This window comes from Zophobas morio, unplaced genomic scaffold (assembly GCF_036711695.1).
Source record: "Zophobas morio isolate AGI-343-1 ecotype UQ-CSIRO unplaced genomic scaffold, CSIRO_AGI_Zmor_V1 ptg000028l, whole genome shotgun sequence".
Taxonomy (NCBI): Eukaryota; Metazoa; Arthropoda; class Insecta; order Coleoptera; family Tenebrionidae; genus Zophobas; species Zophobas morio.
Window position 1 is genome coordinate 4,849,806 of NW_026972133.1, and position 22,897 is coordinate 4,872,702.

At 32.7% G+C, this 22,897-nt stretch overlaps 1 protein-coding gene across 1 annotated transcript in view; it reads right to left on the minus strand.

Annotated features, from left to right (window-relative positions):
• Positions 1-22,897, minus strand: part of LOC135137154 (26S proteasome non-ATPase regulatory subunit 1) — a 113,510-nt gene that overhangs the window by 82,957 nt on the left and 7,656 nt on the right. The window contains exon 8 of the mRNA XM_064066742.1: positions 7,931-8,146. Within this exon, the coding sequence (XP_063922812.1) occupies positions 7,931-8,146 (216 nt within the window). The remainder of the gene's footprint in view (positions 1-7,930; positions 8,147-22,897) is intronic.

The following is a 22,897-nucleotide window of genomic DNA, read 5'->3' on the forward strand; positions in this document are numbered from 1 at the left end:
TATAAAAAATAGCGTCTCCCTCGGCTCAACTCTAATTACGGGCAACAAGACGGGCCGGCAACGGTTTATGTTTATTCTTCTTTAACGCCTGGAATTAAATTTTCATACCCACTTGTAAAAACGGGGACTCCGGGTCTCCCTTTTTGCTAAGCCAACATTTTGCCCACTTACGAAACGTGGATCCCGAGAGACAAGACGTCTCGATTGCAAACACGTGCAATTAAAAACAATACATAATACATTACATCGGAAGAATGTCACGCAGACAGTTGTTTGATTTCAATGAGTTTATCATTATTTTATTGTTATAAAGACGAGCGTATTCTCACATTTTCCAGAAAATGGGGTGGCTCGTTCTTAATTTGATCAATAATAAATTGAGTGATTCATTAATTTTTTTGAGTCACCTGTATATGCAACTCCAAAAAATATGCATGGAATGATAAATTACAAGTACATACTCATCAAATTTTTTACATTTTAGATAGGATTTATTCGGCAAACTTTTAAGCTGACGTCATCAATTTTTTGAAGTAAATATATTTTGAATAAAAACTTATCATGCTTATCATAACTGTAAACCATCTGCAAGATTTCAAAACATTCGGTTTTACAGATTCCAAATTAAATGTGAAAATGTTGTTTCCTAATTTTGATTTTTTTTTCCAAAAATCTGGACGTTTCGGGTAAAATCTCAATTCGGAGTCATAAACTACAAGTGTACACCTTATTGACATTGGAATTCGCAAGCGCCAAATTTAAATACTCGATGCCAATAAAAAAAAACTTGATTCACTACAACTCGTCGCCTGAGAACTTGTTTGATTTACAGACCAGAGAGCGGTCAGGCCAATTTCGACTCTAAGCGTTCAGAAGCGATTTGGTTGGTTTGGACTAAGTGATTTTTGGTACATATTTTGTTTAACTAAAAATTAATTCTTTATTTGTGTTTCATACTAGCAAAACGTCTTAAACTAAGAATATTGTTGAAATCGTAATAACCCAATCGATTTTTTTCGGGAAAACGTTTTGAAACACTGTGTTCTATTTTGTATGAATTTTTTTTTTAATATTTTTAGTGACAATTTTTGTGGTTGTTTTCGACACACTGTATCATATTAAGAGTGAGAAAAAAAATGAACAATTAAAATAATCGAAAATTCGAAAAATCGAGAAGTCTAATAATCGAAAAATCGAAACCTTAAAAAATCGTAAAACCGAAAAAAAAGATCAAGAAATCGTGGAGTCGAAAAGTTTAAAATTGAACAACTTATAAATTGACAAATTGACAATCAAAATGTCGAAAAATCCAAATCTCGATAAATCGAGAAATCAAAAAACTTAAAAATTCGAAAAATTGAAAAATTGAAAGATCAAAAGAACGAGAAATCGAAAAGTGATGACGTCGAAAAACAGAGAAATCGACAAACAAAAAGTTAAAAGTTGAAAAACTGGAAAAGCGGAAAAATCAAAACACGAAAAATTGGAAAACTAGAAAAACTGAGATACCGAAATAGGCCAAAATAAAAAATTGAAAAACTTATACATTGAAAACCTGAACAATCAAACCGAAAAATTGAAAAACTGAACATCTAAAACCAGGAAGTCGAAAAATCAAAGATTAAGAAATATTGAAATATTTAAAAATCCAAAAATTGAAAAATCGAAAAAGTAAAAAGGTAGACACATCAAAAAATTCAGAAGTCAAAAATAGAAAAGCGAAAAAATTGAAATATTGAAAAATCCTAAAACTGAAATATCTAAAAACTGAAAAATCGAAAAATCAAAAAACTGAAATCGAAAAATAGAAACCTTAACTGAAATCGAAAAATAGAAACCTTAAAAAATCGAAAAATTGAAAAATCAAAAACCTAAAAAATCAAAAAATTAAAGAATTGAGGAACAGGAAAATCGAAACATCGATTAAATGAAAAATCGAAAAATTGAGAGTTAATAAAAGTCAAATTTAAAAAATTAAAAAATTGAAAATTTGGCAAAATGACAATTGAAAAACAGAAAATCTAAAACTGGGAAGTCGATAAAAAAAAGATCAAGAAATCGTGGAGTCGAAAACTTTAAAATTGAACAACTTATAAATTGAGAAATTGACAATCAAAATATCGAAAAATCCAAATCTCGATAAATCGAGAAATCAAAAAACTTAAAAATTCGAAAAATTGAAAAATTGAGCGATTGAAAGATCAAAAGAACGAGAAATCGAAAAGTGATGACGTCGAAAAACAGAGAAATCGACAAACAAAAAGTTAAAAGTTGAAAAACTGGAAAAGCGGAAAAATCAAAAAACGAAAAATTGGAAAACTAGAAAAACTGAGATACCGAAATAGGCCAAAATAAAAAATTGAAAAACTTATACATCGAACAACTTAACAATCAAATCGAGAAATTGAGAAATTAAAATATCAAAAGATTGAAAAATCTAAAATTTTAATTATTGAAAAATTTAAATATCAAAAAACTGAAAAATCTAAAATTTAGAAATCGCAAAGTTGAAAAACAGAAAATCGAAAACCGGGAAGTCGGAAAATCGAAAGATTAAGAAATCGAAACATTTGAAAATTGAAATATGGAAGAGCTGAAATGAAAAACTGAACATCTAAAACCAGGAAGTCGAAAAATCGAAAGATTAAGAAATATTGAAAAATTAAAATATCAAAAGATTGAAAAATCTAAAATTTTAAATATTGAAAAATTAAAATATCAAAAAACTGAAAAATCTAAAATTTAGAAATCGCAAAATTGAAAAACAGAAAATCGAAAACCGGGAAGTCGGAAAATCGAAAGATTAAGAAATCGAAACATTTGAAAATTGAAATGCTGAAATGAAAAATCGAGAAATCGAAAAATCTAAGATGATAAAATATTGAAATCGAAAACGAAGAATCAAATCTCGATAAATCGGAAATGAAAAATTAACAAATCGAAAAATTGAAAAGCAGACTAAAACCAGGAAGTCGAAAAATCGAAAGATTAAGAAATATTGAAAAATTTAAAAATCCAAAAATTGAAAAATCGAAAAAGTAAAAAGGTAGACACATCAAAAAATCCAGAAGTCAAAAATAGAAAAGCGAAAAAATTGAAATATTGAAAAATCCTAAAACTGAAATATCTAAAAACTGAATAATCGAAAAATCGAAAAACTGAAATCGAAAAATAGAAACCTTAAAAAATCGAAAAATTGAAAAATCAAAAACCTAAAAAATCAAAAAATTAAAGAATTGAGGAACAGGAAAATCGAAAAATTGAGAGTTAATAAAAGTCAAATTTAAAAAATTAAAAAATCGAAAATTTGGCAAAATGAAAATCTAAAACTGGGAAGTCGAAAAATCGAAAGATTAAGCAATCGAAAAATTAAAAAAATTGACACATCGAAAACTCCAGAAGCCAAAAATCGAAAAGTCGAAGAATCGAAATACTGAAAAATCCCAAAACTAAAATATCGAAAAACTGAAAAATGAAAGAAAAACTAAAAATGGGAAACTAAATCGGGAAATCAAAACATTGAAAAATCGAAAAATTTAAAACGACAATTGAAAACAGAAAATCTAAAACCGGGGAGTAGAAAAATCGAAAGATTAAGTAATCGAAAAATTGAAAAATCGAAAAAGTAAAAAAATCGGGACATCGAAAACTCCAGACGCCAAAAATCGAAAAGTCGAAGAATCAAAATACTGAAAAATCCCAAAACTGAAAAATGGAAAACCTGAAAAATCCGAAAACTGAAATATCCAAAAACTGAGAACCTAAAAAATCGTCAAATTGAGCAATAGAAAAATCCAAAAAGTGAAGTCGAAAAATTAAAGAATTGAAGAACAGGAATATCGAAACCCTCTAAAGTCAAGAAATGGGAAAATCAAAACATCGATTAATTGAAAAATCAAAAAATTGACAGTTTATAAATGTCAAATTCGAAAAATGGAAAAATCAAAATTTGAAAAAACGACAACTAAAAAACAGAAAATATAAAATCGGGAAGTCGAAAAATCGAAAAATTAAGAAATCGAAACATTTGAAAAATTGAAATATGGAAGAGCTGAAATGAAAAATCGAGAAATCGAAAAATCAAAAATTTAAAAATCGAAAAAGTAAAAAGTCGACACATCGAAAAATCCAGAAGTCAAAAATGGAAAAGTCGAAGAACAGAAATATTAAAAAGTCCCAAAACTGATGTATCGAAAAACTGAAAAATGAAAGAAAAACTGACGAATCAAAAAACTGAAAAATCGAAAAATCAAGAAAGTGAAGTCGAAATATTGAAACCTTAAAAAAATCGAAAAATTGAAAAATCAAAAACCTGCAAAATCATAAGATCGAAAAATTGAATACTAAGTAAACTGAAAAATCCCAAAACTGAAATGTCCAAATACTGAGAAATTAAAAAATTGAAAAATCGACAAATAAAGAGTTTATAAAAGTCAAAAATTGAAAAATCGAAATATTTAAAAATCGTAAAATTGAAGAGAAAAACTGAAAACCGAGAAATTGAAAAATTGAGAAATTGTAAAATCTAAAAATTGACAGTTTATAAATGTCAAATTAGAAAAATTGAAAAATCGAAAATTTGAAAAAACGACAAGTAAAAAACAGAAAATCTAAAATCGAGAAGTCGAAAAATCGAGAAATCGAAAAATCTAAAATTTTAAATATTGAAAAATTAAAATATCAGAAAACTGAAAAATCGAAAAATTGAAAAACAGAAAATCTAAAACCGGGTAGTCGAAAAATCGAAAGATTAAGAAATCGAAACATTTGAAAAATTGAAATATGGAAGAGCTGAAATGAAAAATCGAGAAATCGAAAAATCAAAAATTTTAAATATTGAAAAATTAAAATACCAAAAAATTGAGAAACCTAAAATTTAAAAATCGAAAAAGTAAAAAGTCAAAAATGGAAAAGTCGAAGAACAGAAATATTGAAAAGTCCCAAAACTGATGTATCGAAAAACTGAAAAATGAAAGAAAAACTGACGAATCAAAAAACTGAAAAATCGAAAAATCAAGAAAGTGAAGTCGAAATATCGAAACCTTGAAAAAGTCGAAAAATTGAAAAATCAAAAACCTGCAAAATCGTAAGATCGGAAAATTGAATACAAAGTAAACTGAAAATTCCCAAAACTGAAATGTCCAAATACTGAGAAATTAAAAAATTGAAAAATCGACAAATAAAGAGTTTACAAAAGTCAAAAATTGAAAAATCGCAATATTTAAAAATCCTAAAATTGAAGAAAAAAACTGAAAACCGAGAAATCGAAAAACTGAAAAATCGAAAAAGTAATAAAATCGACACATCGAAAACTCCAGAAGCCAAAAATCGAAAAGTCGAAGAATCAAAATATTGAAAAATCCCGAAACTGAAATATCGAAAAACTGAAAAATGGAAAACCTGAAAAATCCGATAACTGAGAACCTAAAAAATCGGAAAATTGAGCAATAGAAAAATCCAAAGAGTGAAGTCGAAAAATTAAAGAATTGAAGAACAGGAATATCGAAACCCTCGAAAGTCAAGAAATGGGAAAATCAAAACATCGATTAATTGAAAAATCAAAAAATTGACAGTTTATAAATGTCAAATTCGAAAAATTGAAAAATCGAAAAATTGAAAAAACGACAATTAAAAAAAAGAAAATCTAAAATCGGGAAGTCGAAAAATCGATTGATTAAGAAATCAAAACATTTGAAAAATTCGAAAACTTGAAAAGCTGAAATGAAAAATCGAGAAATCGAAATCTAAAATTTTAAATATTGAAAAATTAAAATATCAAAAAACTGAAAAATCGAAAAATTGAAAAACAGAAAATCTAAAATCGGGAAGTCGAAAAATCGAAAGATTAAGAAATCGAAACATTTGAAAAATTGAAATATGGAAGAGCTGAAATGAAAAATCGAGAAATCGAAAAATCTAAAATTTTAAATATTGAAAAATTAAAATATCAAAAAATTGAGAAACCTAGAATTTAAAAATCGAAAAAGTAAAAAGTCGACACATCGAAAAATCCAGAAGTCAAAAATGGAAAAGTCGAAGAACAGAAATATTGAAAAGCCCCAAAACTGATGTATCGAAAAACTGAAAAATGAAATAAAAGCTGACGAATCAAAAAACTGAAAAATCGAAAAATCAAGAAAGTGAAGTCGAAATATCGAAACCTTAAAAAAATCCTGCAAAATCATAAGATCGAAAAATTGAATACAAAGTAAACTGAAAATTCCCAAAACTGAAATGTCCAAATACTGAGAAATTAAAAAATTTAATAATCGACAAAAGTCAAAAATTGAAAAATCGTAATATTTAAAAATCGTAAAATTGAAGAGAAAAACTGAAAACCGAGAAATTGAGAAATTGTAAAATCCAAAAATTGAAAAATAAATAAGAGTAAACTAAAATTTCGAAAAACTGAGAATTCGAAAGTTGAAACAGCAGAAATTATGTTCGGAACCAGTTAGGATGTGTATGAGACCACGGCTTATAATCGTTTCCGAACGCTTAGAGTCGACATTGGCCTGCGTGCGCTCTGGTCTGTAGATCAAACAAGTTCTCAGACGACGAACTGTAATTCGTGTGACCTGAATTAAAGTGAAGGAAACAGTAAGCAGCTTGTAATATATAAAACGCGTCGTTAAAAATATTATGACATTTTTTCTAGTTAATTTTATTCATAGTTGGAAACAAACACTGTTGCCAAAATAAATCGAAGAGTCCTCAGACGAAAACGTCCTTTAGGGGTCATGATAGGTCGAGAAAATGCAAAAATAGAGAGTCGGCCGACGGACACGATTACAATACTTCCCTTGCTTACGCTCGCGAAGTAAAAAATAACCTTTTCAACGTCCTTACTCGCTTAACCAACAATAAATTAATAAATCGAGCCACAAATACCTCCGACGCCGAAAAAATTAACTCTCCAAAGGCCACCATTCCTTGTTCGATCCCCTCGGACCGTCCACGTCTTCATCGTCACCCGAACACACTCGGCCTTATTGTATCCCTGAATATTTCATGCCTTTGTTACCGCGTTGATGTCAGAACCCGATAAACGCGACATTATTAAAGTGTCCCTCTACGACAAACAAACGAAAAACGCTGCCGTAAAAAATAGTGTCGCCTTAATTACTCGAGACACCTCTTTGAAAACTCCACGACTTTAATAAACGTCAGACGTCGCGCTTTGTATTTCTAAATGTAGCCGAGCAGTTGCTTATTTAGGATTCATTTATTCAATAACGCCGTGTTTGCGTTATCGAAAGAGAACGACTTCCTGTCGCTGGAAGAAAAAAATCGTAACGACGGCTCTATTTTCTCGAAACTAAGACAACTAATTAATAAAAATTGGAAAATCGCGACGAGATACCAAGACATCAAAGTTGATTAATGAATTAATTAAGAAAGTTGGGGTTAAAATCCGATGGCGGGGTTGTGCGTGCAATAAATACGGCGTCAGCTGGGGCCAACGGTCTCGGACACGATATTAGCTCAAAACGAGTGAAAAGGGGTACATAAATATAGCCAGACTTGTTTTTTAGCGGATATAATTAAACGAATCCTACCGACTGCGCCACTTTCGCAACCGTTTCCACAATTTTTGCTTTTCGCGTCCAGAAATCATCATTTATGACTTGCATACGTCATATTAAAACGTAATAATACGTTTCAGACGTTTGTAATATCAGCGACTTGACGTTTCGAACATAATGTGACGTTCCTCATTCAATTGCTGGCGTTTCGGTTGTTGTTTTAATATTACTGTCACTGGCAGACGAGTTTAACCAACGCCCAAGGGGAACGCGCGAGTCTCTATCCTACTTGTGAAAATTTTCCAGCTAACTAAAAAACGACTTCTGACATCCTTCACCCGTTTTATTATTAATAAAGAAGTGATGTTTAGAACCCTAGTTTTTCCTTTTGCTCGTATACTCACTGCAACATGTAGGAGCTTCCTGATGGCCTGATTGTGCCCCGTTCCGCAGTAAGCCATAGCTAGCGTGTACATGCCCGACCTTCTTAAGATGGGATCCTTGTCGGAGGTGAGTTGTTCGATCAAAGGATCGGCTTCCTCGAGCCGACCGTACATGGTGAAAGCTATGCCGACCGCCAATCCTCTGAGGATCTTCTCATGCTGACTCTCCTGGGCGTACTATAAAGAAAAACACAACATAAATTTCGTTACGAGCCGCCCGTAAAATTACAAGGTGTAGACACCTTCTCGCGTTATGGGTTTTAAAACTGTATTCAGCCTTAAAAAAAGATACGACCTGACGCGCTTAAGCTGTTGAAATTCGAGCGTTAAAGGCTGCATGGCGGTCTAAAAATAAATCGCTTCTGGATGCGTGATTACACGAGATTTAATGTTCTCTTAAATCATTCGGTAGTGAGATTTAAAGTTAATTCCGGTCGGAGGTTCTCATTTCGGAGGGTATTAGCGTGACGTCTGCGACAAGCAAGAGCGACCATTCCTTATCGGACAGGTACGTCGCCTCAGATAACGTTTCCAACTACAATACACCGGTATTATTTTCGGAATTAAAATCGGTTCGGATTACCTCAAAGAAGATTGAAAACTGATGAACGCGTTCCATCATCGAATTAGTTCGTGCCCTATTCTATTCTAACCGCTTTAATGAGGTTCGGTTTATCCCACCGACTGCGCCAATTTTTCCTTCTATTTCTTATCGAATTCATTATTTGCGTCGTTTTTCCGCGTGTTTATAATCATTATCTTAAGTCGGAACAAGAAAAACAATCCATACTCGAATATTCACAACGAGTTTATTTTAATTTTGCGCTTCCAAAATTGAATAGCAAGTCGCCCGGGGCCATAATAAAAGAAAAAGTTAATTATTGCTCCCCTGCGCGCGTTTATTTCGCCTTTTTATTCCGCCCTCTTCCGTTTTAATTTATTGTTTTTCGTAATTCAATCAATTCTGAAATTAACCCGGAGCAAAAAAAGCCCATCACTGAATCTAGTAATCCGTCACGCTAGTTATTTTTTTGATTCGGATCAGATAAAATCCGCGCTTCTAATTGAGCGCGATGGAATGTAAAAATCATTAGCTTATAGTGGTGTATTTTTAGACCTCGCTGCTTTAATACCAGGGTTGCAATTATCGGAGATATAGGCTCATGTCGAGTAGTGATCGATACAATTCGGTATTCATTAATTTATGTAAATGAATCCAGAGTAGTAATGCAGCTGATTATGAATTTCCGGGATGGTTTCCGGGATTACTGTTACCCCGTCAGGGAAAAAACCGATACCGACCGGAAGGTTACGACGAATGATACAATTACAAAATAAACGGAGACTTGAGAAGCTTGTAAATATTACAAAGTGCTTACTAATTCCTACCAAAGTCAATTATACTCCACCGGCATTGCCGCCCACGGCGCCATGACTGAAAATAAGCCGAAGGGCTACACCTTGAATGCAAAATTGATACTCTGACGAATCGAGTTTCGTAAATAAATCAGTATTCCGCACCCAAAGTAAATTACTTTAGCGTCATATCCAGTGGCGGCTCGTCAGGGGGGGCCAGTTAGGCCAGGCCGAGTCTGTCACCGAACTTGTCAATTTGCGAGATTCATTTTTATTTTAAACGCAAGAATATAATTTAAAGCTATTTTGAAATCACCTGATTTTACTGTTGTTATTATTTTTTTAATTACAAAAAGCGTTATCTAATTTATTCACTTGCGTTCGGAAGCACAAATCGTGCCGGGAAGTTTAAATATTTTTACTGCGAGGAGCAGCAGCTGAGGCCGGCCGACTACAAGAATAAACGTCGAATAATGTCATATCTGCTATCGCTCTCTGTTTAGCGGAATTAAAGAGAAATAGCTATAAAGACTGATACGTGTCTGATACCCTCTGATTAACGCGCCTGCAGCAGTGATTGGTCAAATGTCTGCTAAAATCGGCCGGCCTTTTGGCAGTACATCAAGTTGTTATAGCGCTATCACCTTCTGTTTGTATAAGTTAGAAGGCAATAGCGATGAAACCGTACAATATTACGTTTCATCACTCCACTTCTGCCGTGCACTTTTCCATGCGGTTCCCCACTACCAGCACCGGCCGGCCGCTGTCTGTATATTGTGAATTTCTGCAGTCTTCACGTGGATGAAATTGGTTTAGGTTTGTTTCTAATTTCAGTAACAATGACAACAGTTAGTAAGAGCATTAGTAACTGATTTAAATTTTGATGCTGTTACACATCTATTAAATAATGACTTTCGACTTTTAACGTACGATGATCAATTCCTGGGATATAAAAGAAATGACCCGTTCGGAGCCGCGCATGCAACATTTAATCGAAGCACGGAGCAATAATAACGTCAGCTCCGGTGCAATAGCATATTAATAATTAATAATTAATACAGCATGGTATGAAAATTATGAATGGCTGACGGGGAGCAAGTCAAAAAACAAACTATTTTGTTGATATTGTTTAATTTTTGAATATGATGTTGACAATAAATTCAAAAAAACTTCAGAAAAAGAGTTTTGCCTCTGGTCGTCTGGTACGATTGACATATTGAGTTACCGTGCTCTTTTGCCATCTTCCTAATTTCTCAACCCTGCTCCTGATGATGCTACTTACGAAAATGTAGAAGCCTCCGAAATTATTTCTGTCTTTAATTTTAATCATATACCTACCATCCACATCAGCATATGTTGAACGCAGTTTTTCAGCTTTAAAGCGAATTACAAATTTTACTAGAAACTCCATTAGTCAAAATCGATTATCCAAATTATTCGTTTTAGCAATAGAAAAAGAAGTGCTTACAAACTTAACGGAAGATCAAAAGTTCTATAATCAAGTAATTGACCACTTTGCCAATACAAAACAAAGACGCATTGAATTGGTTTATAAAAATTTCTAATTTACTTTTTTAATTTTGTTTTTTACTAATAAATAGTTGTTGACGTTTCATGTTATATTTTTTGTTAGAATGTGTTACTTTATAACTTGAATGTTATTTTCATTTTTATTTGAGCTTATTGTCGTTATTTTATTATTATAGATGGCTTATATTGTATAAGTATATGCTTTACTTTATACCTATTTGAAGAATATTTTTTATTTTGTTTTACCAAGTTGTTAGGACTATATGAATTAACACCATACAGGAAGCAAATTATAGATAATGACTGACTTGAGGTCCCTGGTTCTTGTATTCTATGTCTTAAAACTTTGGGTTACTCACTGCTGGCCGACCCAACCAAAATAGTCACGAGCCGCCACTGGTCATATCCTACCGACTGCGCCATTTCGCTACGCATTTTTTAACCAATTATAAACACGTCCATTATACGACCCGCACGTCGCCCCTAAACCCGATCCGTTTAAAGTAAACGCAACTTTAAACTTAACTAAACGTCCGGAATTCAATTAACGCTTCCATAAGTTGCTCGGAAGCTCGTCTTTTTTCCCACCGATATGAGGTTATTGTTTGTTCGGCGAGTATCGCGCTCGAATTAAGTTTTCCGGGGGTATTTTAATATTGCATGGTGTTTCGGTCAACATGAATGCTTTATTTTGCGGGGCGTCGATTCTCTCGAGTGGATTATCGAATAAAAAGCGCCCATCAAGAGCGATTTATTAACGTGGAGTAAGAGTCCTTTTTTCGGAAAGCCCGAGGCTTCGATTTTCGCTTTCGAGCGAGCATAAAGACGGAAGGATTACATTAACAATTTCATTAAGTGGGTAGGGATGGGAGGGCGTTAAATATGCAACGTTTAGGGGGTTGTTTATGTTTGCATATTTTCATTAATTCTGGCCGGATGCATTGTTCTGCAGCGGGTTTACACCGGCGAACAATGGAGAAAACGAAAATGGAAACTTACTTCGGGCGGGGTTTGTCTTGTCGTTTTAGAGAAATATTAATAGAATGGAGGGTTTTTTGTTGACGTTTTATTAGTTAGGCGAATAATTTCTGTTCGCTTCATTACATTATTTCTATGTAATATTCATTAAATAATGCCCGAGGGAGACAACTTTTATCGGGTAAACGAAAGTTGAATTTTAACACGCACAAAATCAACACTCGCCTAATTTCGGGTGGAAGTTTTAAATTAATGATAGCGGTGAAAGGACATTAATTTTTATGCAAAGAGGGGTCACTGACAGCTCCTCAACGGATACGAAATCCTACGAATACGTAAAAATAACGGCCGAAAATTAAAAAACTTAAAATTCAAACATTTTCGACGAGCTAAAAGCAACAAAAATATTGACCCTGAGAATGAAGAGAATGAAATTAAAAAAAAGTACACTGAAATTTCATCAGTTTTAACATAATCTCAAATAATTAATGGAGGACACAAAAAAGGTGACGTTAAAACAAGAAAGACGAAAAACCAAGATTACAAAACACGACAAAAACAGGCGACAGAAAAAGGCAACAAAAAAGGCACAAGAGAAAAATTGGATACTTTTATTCTAGATAAAATTACGTGCCTAAAAAAGCGCATCTAATTTTTTGGCGTTTTTTTTTTATCTTTTTGAGTGTGTCGCTGTTTCTTTGTCGTCTTCTTTTTGGCTTTTTTTATGGGTCTTTTTTTGTTTCCTATTTCTTGTCCACTTTTTTGTGGCCTCTATTTGTTATCCTTTCTTTGTGCCTGTTACTGTCACATTTTTTAGTGACTTCTTTTTGTCACCTCTTTTAGTACCCTTTTTTCTTGATTTTTCTTGTCGCCCTTTTTTCCGCTTTTTTGCCTTTCTTGGGCACCTCATTCTCGGAGCCTCTTTCTTGGCGCCTAGCCTTTTTTTCTTGGCGCCTTTTTTATGGTCTTTTCTCTTGTCGCCTTTTGTTGTCGCATTTTTCTGTCCTCTTTTTTATAGCCTCTTTTTGTTACGCTTTTTTGTCCTTTTTGCAGCTTTTTTTCGTCACTTCTTTTTATCCCTGTTTTGTGTCGTCCCTTTTTTGCCGGCTTTTTTCGCCTCTTTGTTGTCTGTAGCCTCTTTTTTGTCCCCTTCATTTGTCGTCCTTTCTTTATCGTCTTCTTTTTACAGCCTTGTTTTCAGCTTTTCTTGTCGCTCCTTTCTTGTCTTTTTTGTCGGCTTTCTCTATCGTCGTTTCTTTGTTAGTCGCCTTTTTTGTCTCTTTATTTTCACCTCTTTCTTATTGTCTCTTTATTCTTCCCTTTTTCTTATTGCTTCTTTCTTATCGCCTCTTTTTTGTCGTAGTTTTCTTGTCGCATTCTTTTGTCGTCCTTTCTCCGCCGCCTTTGTTTGAAGCCTTGTTTTCACGCGTTTTTTTCGCCTCTTTCTTTGTCGCACTTTTTCAATTTTTTTTGTTGCGTTTTTCTTGTCGCTTTTTACTTGTTGCCTTTTTATCGCTTTTTTTTCACCTTCCTCTGTCATCCTTTCTTTGTCGCCTTTTTTTGAGTCGCATTTTTAGTTGATTTATTTGTCGTTGCATTTAGCGACTTTTTTGGCACCTTTTTCTGGTCACCTTTTTTTTCCTCTTTGTTCTCACCCCTTTCATCTTGCCTCTTTCTTGTCGCTTTCTTTTGTTGTCTTTTCTTTATCGTCTTTGTTTTCACCTTTTTGGTCGTCTCTTTTTCGTTGCCTCTTGTCGCCTTTTTATCGCCTCTTTTTTTCCTCTTTTTCTTGCGTTTTTTTGGGTCATTTTTTGTCGCTTTTTTTTGTTACCTCTTTTTATCTCTATATTATATCATTGTTTTTTGTCGCTTTTTTTCGTCTCTTTGGGGTTGCCTCTTTTTAGTAGTTTTTTTTTTGTTTCCTTTCTTTGTCGCCTTTATTTCTCGTTTGTTTTCATCTTTTTTGTCACTCCTTTCTTGACACATTTTTTTTTCCTCTTTTTTCTTCTCACCGTCATTTGTCGTTTTTTTTGTCGCCTTTTTCTGTCGTCCTTTCTTTGTTTCAATTTCTTTATCTCTTTGTTATCGTCTCTTTCTTCTTGCCTCTTTCATGCTGTCCTGTTCTTGTTGCTTCTTTCTTATTGCCTCTTTTTTGTTGTCTTTTTTTGTCGCTTTCCTTTGTCGTCCTTTCTTCGCCGCTTTTTTTTTTGAAGCCTTATTTGTCACCTTTTTCTTGTCACCTTCTTTTGTCATTCTTTCTTTGTCGCCTTTTTTACCGCATTGTTTACAATTTTTTTGTTGCCGTTTTCTAGTCGCCCCTTTCTTGTCACTTTTTTATCCCTTTTTTTATCATTTCTCTGTCATCCTCAAACAATCAATCAATCAATGCTTTATTGGTGTTAAAAGCTTGCAACTAGAGTTTTTCACAAGTCAAATACAATAAATCCAAATCAATAAACTATTAAAATTTCTATTTTTTTTCCTTTTTTGTCGACTTTTTGTCGCTTTTTTTAAGCGTCTTGTCGCCTTCCTTGCCGCCTTTTTCTTTTCACCTTTTTATTCCCTTTTTTGTCTCTTTGTTGTCGCATCTTTCCTCATGCCTCTTTCTTATCGCTTCTTGCATGTCGCTTTATTTTGTTGTATTTTTTTATCGTCTTTGTTTTCACCTTTTCAGTCGCCTCTTTTTTGGATATTGCTTTTTGATTCTCTCTTTCGTCGTCTCTTTTTCGTTGTCTCTTGTCGCCTTTTTATCGCCTCTTGTTTTCCACTTTTTGTTGCGTTTTTTGGGTCATTTTTTGTCGCTTTTTTTCGTCACCTCTTTTTATCTCTATCTTATATCATTGTTTTTTTGTCGCCCTTTTTCGTCTCTTTGCTGTCGCCTCTTTTTGATCGTCTTTTTTGTCCCCTTTCTTTGTCGCCTTTATTTCTCGTTTGTTTTTATCTTTTTTTGTCACCCCTTTCTTGCACATTTTATTTGTCGTCATTTTTTTCCTCATCGTCATTTGTCGGTTTTTTTGTCGCCCTTTCTTTGATTCAATTTCTTTGTCTCTTTGTTATCGCCTCTTCCTTCTTGCCTTTTTCATCTTGCCTTGTTCTTGTTGCTTCTTTCTTATCGCCTCTTTTTTGTTGTCTTTTTTTCTTGCTTTCCTTTGTCGTCCTTCCTTCGCTGCCTTTTTCTGAAAAGCCTTATTTTCACGTTTTTTTTGTCGCCTCTTTCTAATCGCCTCTTATTTGTCGCCTTTTTCTTGGCATCTTCTTTTGACATCCTTTCTTTGTCGCCTTTTTTACCGCATTGTTTTCTTTTTTTTTGTTGCCTTTTTCCTGTCGCGTTTTTCTTGTCACCTTTTTATCCCTTTTTTTCCCTTCTCTGTCATCCTCAATCAATCAATGCTTTATTGGTGTTAAAAACTTACAGCTACAGTTTTACACAAGTCAAATACAATAAATTAAATCAATAAACTATTAAAATTTCAATTTTCTTTCCTTTTTTTGTCGATTTTTTTATGTCTTGTCGCCTCTTCCTTGCCGCCTTTTTCTTTTCGCCTTTTTATTCCCTTTTTGTCACCTTCTTTTGGTCCCCTTTTTTGTCTCTTTGTTCTCGCCCCTTTCCTCATGCCTCTTTTTTGTCGCCTTTTTTATCACTTTCTTTTGTTGCCTTTTTTTATCGTCTTTGTCGCCTCTTTCGTCATTTATTTCGTCGTCTCTTTTTCGTTGCCTCTTGCCGCTTTTTCTTTTAGTCGCCTCTTCTTTTGCCTCTTTCTTATGGCCTTTTTTCTTCGTGTTTTTTTTTCTTGTCACTTTTGTGTTTCTTGTCATTGTCTTTTGTCGGCTTTTTCTATCGTCCTTTCTTTGTTGCTTTTTTGGTCGCTTCCTTTTTTGCTTCTTTGTTCTCGCCTCTTTCTTCTTGGCTTTTTCTTATTGTTTCTTTCTTATGGCCTTTTTTTGTCTTTTTCTTATCGCTTTCTTTTGTACATTTTTCTTCGCAGCCTTTTATTGGAGCCTTGTTTTCACGCTTTTTTTTGTCGCCTCTTTCTAATCGCCTCTTATTTGTAGCCTTCTTTTGTCATCCTTTCTATGTCACGTCCTTCGTTTCATCTCTTTCTTGTTGCCTTTTTATCGCATTTTTTATCAGTTTCCTCTGTCATCCTCAATTAATCAATACTTTATTGGTATTAAAAATTTACAAACATAGTTTTACACAAGTCAAATAAAATAAATTAAATCAATAAACTATTAAAATTTCTACTTTTTTTTCTCTTCTTTGTAGTCTTTTTGTAGCCTTTTTTTGATGCGTCTTGTCGCCTTTTTTTGATGCGTCTTGTCGCCTCTTCCTTGCCACCTTTTTTTTTTCGCCTTTTTATCCCCTCTTTTTTGTCACCGTCCTCTGTCGTCCTAGATTTGTCACCTTTTTTGGTCGCCTTTTTTTACCTCTTTGTTCTCTCCCGTTCCTCATGCCTTTTTCTTGACGCCTTTTTTGTGGCTTTTTTTGTTGTCTTCTTTTATACTCTTTGTTTTAACACTTTGTTTTCGCCTTTTTTGTCGCCTCTTTCGGGGTGCCGCTTTTTGATCGTGCCTTTTTCGTTGCTTTTTGTCGCCTTTTTTTTTAGTCGCCTCTTTTTTTTGCCTCTTTTCTTTCTTATCGCCTTTCTCCTTGTCGTCTTTTTTCTTGACAATTTTTTTTCTTGTCGCATTCTTTCTTCGCGCTTTTTTTTCTTGTCCGCTTTTTTTTGTCAATGTCTTCTGTCGGCTTTTTTGACGCCTTTCTCTATCGTCCTTTCTTTGTTGCCTTTTTTTTGATAGCCTTCTTTTTTGTCTCTTTCTTATCGCCTCATTTTTGTTGTCTTTTTTTTTGTTGCTTTCCTTTGTCGTCCTTTCTTCGCCACCTTTTTTTGAAGCTTTATTTTCACGTTTTTTGTCGCCCTTTCTAATCGCCTCTTATTTGTCTTGTCACCTTCTTTTGTCATCTTTTTTTTGCCTCTTTGTTCTCGCCCATTTCCACATGCCTCTTTCTTGACGCCTTTTTTATTGCTTTCTTTCGTTATCTTTTTTTATCTTTTTCGATTTAACACTTTGTTTTTGTTTTTTTTTGTTGCCTTTTTCGGGATGCCGCTTTATGGTGTCTCTTTTCCATTGCCTCTTGTCGTCTTTTTATTAGTCGCCTCTTTTTTGCCTCTTTCTTATCGCCTTTCTTCTTCTCGCCTTTTTTTCTTCGCGCTTATTTTTCTTGTCTTTTTCTTATCGCTTTCTTTTGTAGACTTTTCTTCGCCGCCTTTTTTTTGAAGCCTTGTTTCCACGGTTTTTTGTCGCCTCTTATTTGTCGCCTTTTTATCCTCTTTTTTTGTCACCTTCCTCTGTCGTCCTTTCTTTCGTCGCCTTTTTTTTGTCGCATTTTTTAGTTAATTTGTTTGTCGTATTTGATGCTTTTTTTGTCATCTTTTTTGGTCGCCTTTTTTTGGCTAGTTGTGCTCGCCCCTTTCTTCATGCCTCTTTCTTGTCGCCTTTTTGTCGCCTCTTTCTGGATGCCGCTTTTTGGTCGTCTTTTTCGTCTTCTTTTTTTTAAGTCGTCTCGTTTTTTGTCGCTTTTTTTTCCGCTTTTTTAATAATAATTATATAATTTAATACTTTTGAATGTAAAAAATTAGGCAATCCATAAAATTTTTAAACCGTGAAAATTAATATACAAAAATGCAAAATTAAGAAAAATTTAAATGAAACCTTCGCCGAGTTCTCCCTTTAATAAAAAGCCCCATTTCACATATTTACACTAAAAAAACTACCACTACTCAACTCATCAACTCAATATTCACCGCATCCCCATATTTCCAGCAAACAACAACCCCAGTCCCCAGGAAAAAACTCCGCTACACCGCCATCCGCAAACAGCATATTTGCGCTTAAATCACATCTCCGACAAAGCCCAGAGCCCGCGCTCCCAACTAACCCATTTTTTGCTTTTATCATTGCCTCCGCCCAGCGACTCAAGCCCCCGCTCACCTGCCCGAACGTGACTCCATTCCCCCCCGGAAACGCTTTATTACCTCCTCACCCTCCCGTGGGACCTCGAACAAGCATCATAATTTCTCCTTTGTGCATGCACCCGTTGTATCCGAACATGTAGATACATGTATATGACATCTCCGACAATATGGCATTCACGTGTCATCCAATTTTCTCCAAATGCAAAAGCTTTCGCAGATACGCCATCATATGAGATTTTAAGTGCCACCTCTTCACCGTTCCTTTTCAGCTGGTGTCAGCTCCTTTATGAAAGCCGACGCGAATCGGAATGCTTTCACAAGGACCGGCTCAACAACGCACACGTCGATAGTTTCGGCCTTTGTACGCGGCCCGATGATTAATTGCGAGCCGTTTTTGCGTGCGGAAATTGCCAACTTTCCGAACGACAATTATTATTGGCGCGGCGACAATGAAGAAGTTCGCGGGGGTAAGAGTGCGTAGGTTTTGGGCGCCACGGAAAAAGTGAAAATTTTTTATTACATGTGAATGTAATAATAATAAGAATAATGATTGAAAAAAGTCTTGTCTGAATGCCCGGCATTTCCGAAGTGGTGGTCAATCTAAAAATAATCATGTGTGTTTGTGCTATTAGATCAAATCTTAATGAAATTTGAAACTTTCATTTTCATTATAGATAAAAAATATATTATATATTAAAATTATTTTCAAGAAATTCCTCTACAGAATAAATATTTTATTTATGAAATAATTGTCAACACGATTCAACTTTTATTTTCATTATGTATATAAAAAAATATATATTAAAATTATTTTCAAGAAATTCCTCCACAGAATCAAATATTTTATTTATGAAATAATTCTCAGCATAATTCTGAGCTCTTATTTTCTAAATGTACAAAGCAAAACAAGTATAATACAATTTGTTTCTTGACGCTGTCGTCATCTTCCCCCTCATCTGAAGCCCGTTTTATTACATTTTTGCAAAATTTCTGGCATAAAAAAACCCTTCATTCAATTTTGAGGAAATTAGTAAACCAGCACATTCTTTACTTCATTTTAGCATTTTTATTTATTTTTTTATATATATATATATATATTTTCCGTTTTATCGGCTACATAAGTAACAAAAATAAGCTGGCAGCAAATTTTTGAAAAAGTTTTCCTTTTTTTTTGTTATTTCAAGAATTATTGTAAAAAAAAAATGACTTCAGTTTCGTAATTAACGAGAAATTTTCTATGACCCTTTTTTCCACTGAAATAAAATTCACTTTAATTTTTTTGTTTTGACAATTTTTTGATAAAAAAAAATTTTTAGTTTTATTACTTTTTTGGAAAATTTGGGAATTTACTTTTCCATTTTTCTTGGTTACTTCAAGAATGATTACAAAAATGACTTCAGTTTCGTAAATAGCAAAGAATTCTCTATGTGGTGATATTTTTTTGTAAAAAAAAAAAATTTTTAATTTTAATGGAAATCTGGCTAAAATGATTCTCCATTCATATGCAATTTATAGACAATATTTAGTAATTTTGCATTTCTTTTCTTTCAAATAAAGCTCATTTTTTTATTTTTGGATTTTTTTTTTGAAAATATTTTTCCGTTTTAACGGCTACGCAAGGAACTAAATCAAAAATAAGCTCAGATTCTCAATATTCGAAAAAAAATCTTGACCACATCGTCCTCTTTCTCGGGTGATCTGGCCTTCGTTTTAATACCTTTTTTTTTGGAAAATTTTGGAAATTATTTTCCCATTTCACGCAGTTACTTAAAGACTTATTGTAAAAATCACACCACTTTCGTAATCAACGAATAATTCTCCATGTGGTGATCCTTTTTTTCACGGAAATAGAGCTCACATTAACTTTTTTTGGAAATTTTTTTATAAAAAAAAAACATTTTTAATTTTAATGGAAATCTGGCTAAAATGATTCTCCATTCATTTGCAACAATTTATAGAGAATGTTTAGTAATTTCGCATTCCCTTTATTTTGAATAAAGCTCATTTTTATATTTTTGGATTTTTTTTTGAAAATATTTTTCCGTTTTAACGGCTACGCAAGGAACTAAATAAAAAATAAGCTCAGATTCTCAATATTCGAAAAAAAATCTTGACCACATCGTCCTCTTTCTCGGGTGATCTGGCCTTCGTTTTATTACTTTTTTTTTGGAAAATTTTGGAAATTATTTTCCCATTTCACGCAGTTACTCAAAGGCTTATTGCAAAAATCACACCACTTTCGTAATCAACGAATAATTCTCCATGTGGTGATTCTTCTTTTCACGGAAATAGAGCTCACATTAACTTTTTTTGGAAATTTTTTTGTAAAAAAAAACATATTTTTAATTTTAATGGAAATCTGGCTAAAATGATTCTCCATTCATTTGTAATTTATAGAGAATATTTAGTAATTTCGCATTTCCTTTCTTTCGAATAAAGCTCATTTTTATATTTTTGGATTTTTTTGAAAATATTTTTCCGTTCTAACGGCTACACAAGGAACTAAATCAAAAATAAGCTAAGATTCTCAATATTCGAAAAAAAATCTTGACCACAGCGTCCTCTTTCTCGGGTGATCTGGCCTTGATTTTATTACTTTTTTTTGGAAAATTTTGGAAATTATTTTCCCATTTCACGCAGTTACTCAAAGGCCTATTGTAAAAATCACACCACTTTCGTAATCAACGAATAATTTTCCATGTTGTGATCCTTTTTTTCACGGAAATAGAGCTCATATTAGCTTTTTTTGGAAAATTTTTATAAAAAAAGAATCATATTTTTAATTTTTGAGGAAATCGGGCTAAAATGATTCTAGATTCAGTTGTAATTTTGCACTTCGTTCCTTTCAAATAAAGTTCAATTTAGTATTTTTTTGAAAATTTTTTGGGAAGTATTTTTCCGTTTTATGAGCTACGTAAGGAACAAAATCAAAAATAATCTGAGATTCTTAATGTTCGAAAAAAATTCTTGACCACGTCGTCCTCTTTCTGGGTGATCTAGAGCCGTTTTTATTATTTTGGAAATTATTTTTCCATTTTATTCATTTACTCTAAGGCTTATTGTAAAAATGACTCCAGTTTCGTAATCAACGAATAATTCTCCATCTGCTGATCCTTTTTTTCAAAGAAATACGTCGCACATTAACTTTTTTTTGGAAAATTTTTGTAAAAAAAATCATTATTTTTAATTTTTGAGGAAATCGGGCTAAAATGATTCTCCATTCATTTGTAATTTGTAGGGAATATTTAGTAATTTCGCACTTACTTTCTTCCAAATAAAGCTCATAATTATATTTTTTGAATTTTTTTTGGAAAATATTTTTCCGTTTTTTCGGCTACGCAAGGAACTAAATATAAAATAAACTCAGATATTTAATGTTTGCAAGAAATTTTTAACCAAATCGCCGCCTTTCTCCGTGATCTGGAGCCGGTTTTATTACTTTTTTGGAAAATTTTGGAAATTACTTTCCCATTTTTCTCGGTTACTTTATATGAGCTACGTAAGGACCAAAACCAAAAATAATCTGAGATTCTTAATGTTCGAAAAAAATTCTTGACCACATTATCCTCTTTCTGGGTGATCTAGATCCGGTTTTATTATTTTGGAAAATTTTGGAAATTATTTTTCCATTTTCCTCAGTGACTCAAAGGCTTATTGTAAAAATCACTCCAGTTTCGTAATTAACGAATAATTATCCATGTGCTGATCCTTTTTTTCACCGAAATACACCTCACATTAACTTTTTTTTTGGAAAATTTTTGTGAAAAAAAAATCATATTTTTAATTTTTGAGGAAATCGGGCTAAAATGATTCTCCATTCATTTGTAATTTGTAGAGAATATTTAGTAATTTCGAACTTACGTTCTTCCAAATAAAGCTCATAATTATATTTTTTTGAATTTTTTTTGGAAAATATTTTTCCGTTTTATCGGCTACGCAAGAAACTCAATATAAAATAAACTCAGATATTTAATGTTTGCAAGAAATTTTTAACCAAATCGCCTTCTTTCTGCGTGATCTGGAGCCGGTTTTATTACTTTTTTGGAAAATTTTGAAAATTACTTTCCCATTTTTCTCGGTTACTTTGAAAATCATTCCTAAAATGACTTCAGTTACGTAAATAACGAATAATTCTAAATGTGGTGATCTTTTTTTTCACGGAAATAGAGCTCACATTAACTTTTTTTGGAACATTTTTATAAAAAAAAATCATGTTTTTAATTTTTGAGAAAATCGGGCTAAAATGATCCTAGATTCAGTTGTAATTTTGCACATCCTTCCTTTCAAATAAAGCTCACAGTTATATTTTCTGAATTTTCTTTGGAAAATATTTTTCCGTTTTTTCGGGTACGCAAGGAATTAGATATAAAATAAACGCAGATATTTAATGTTTGCAAGAAAATTTTAACCAAATTGCCGTCTTTCTCCGTGATCTGGAGCCGGTTTTACTACTCTTTTGGAAAATTTTGGAAATTACTTTCCCATTTTTCTCGGTTACTTTAAAAATCATCCCTAAAATGACTTCAGTTACGTAAATAACGAATAATTCTCTATGTGGTGATCCTTTTTTTCACGGAAATAGAGCTCACATAAACTTTTTTTGGAAAATTTTTATAAAAAAAAAATATCATATTTTTAATTTTTGAGGAAATCAGGCTCAAATGATTCTAGATTCAGTTGTAATTTTGCACTTCCTTCCTTTCAAATAAAGTTCATTCTAGTATTTTTTTGGAAATTTTTTTGAAAGTATTTTTCCGTTTTAAGGAACAAAATCAAAAATAATCTGAGATTCTTAATGTTCGAAAAACTTCTTGACAACATCGTCCTCTTTCTGGGTGATCTAGAGCCCGTTTTATTATTTTGTAAAATTTTGGAAATTATTTTTCCATTTTACTCAGTTACTCAAAGGCTTATTGTAAAAATTACTCCAGTTTCGTAATTAACGAATAATTCTCCATCTGCTCATCCTTTTTTTTCACAGAAATACGTCTCACATTAACTTACTTTTGGCAAATTTTTGTAAAAAAAAAATCATATTTTTAATTTTTTTGGAAAAATTTTGGAAATTATTTTCTTATTTTTCTCG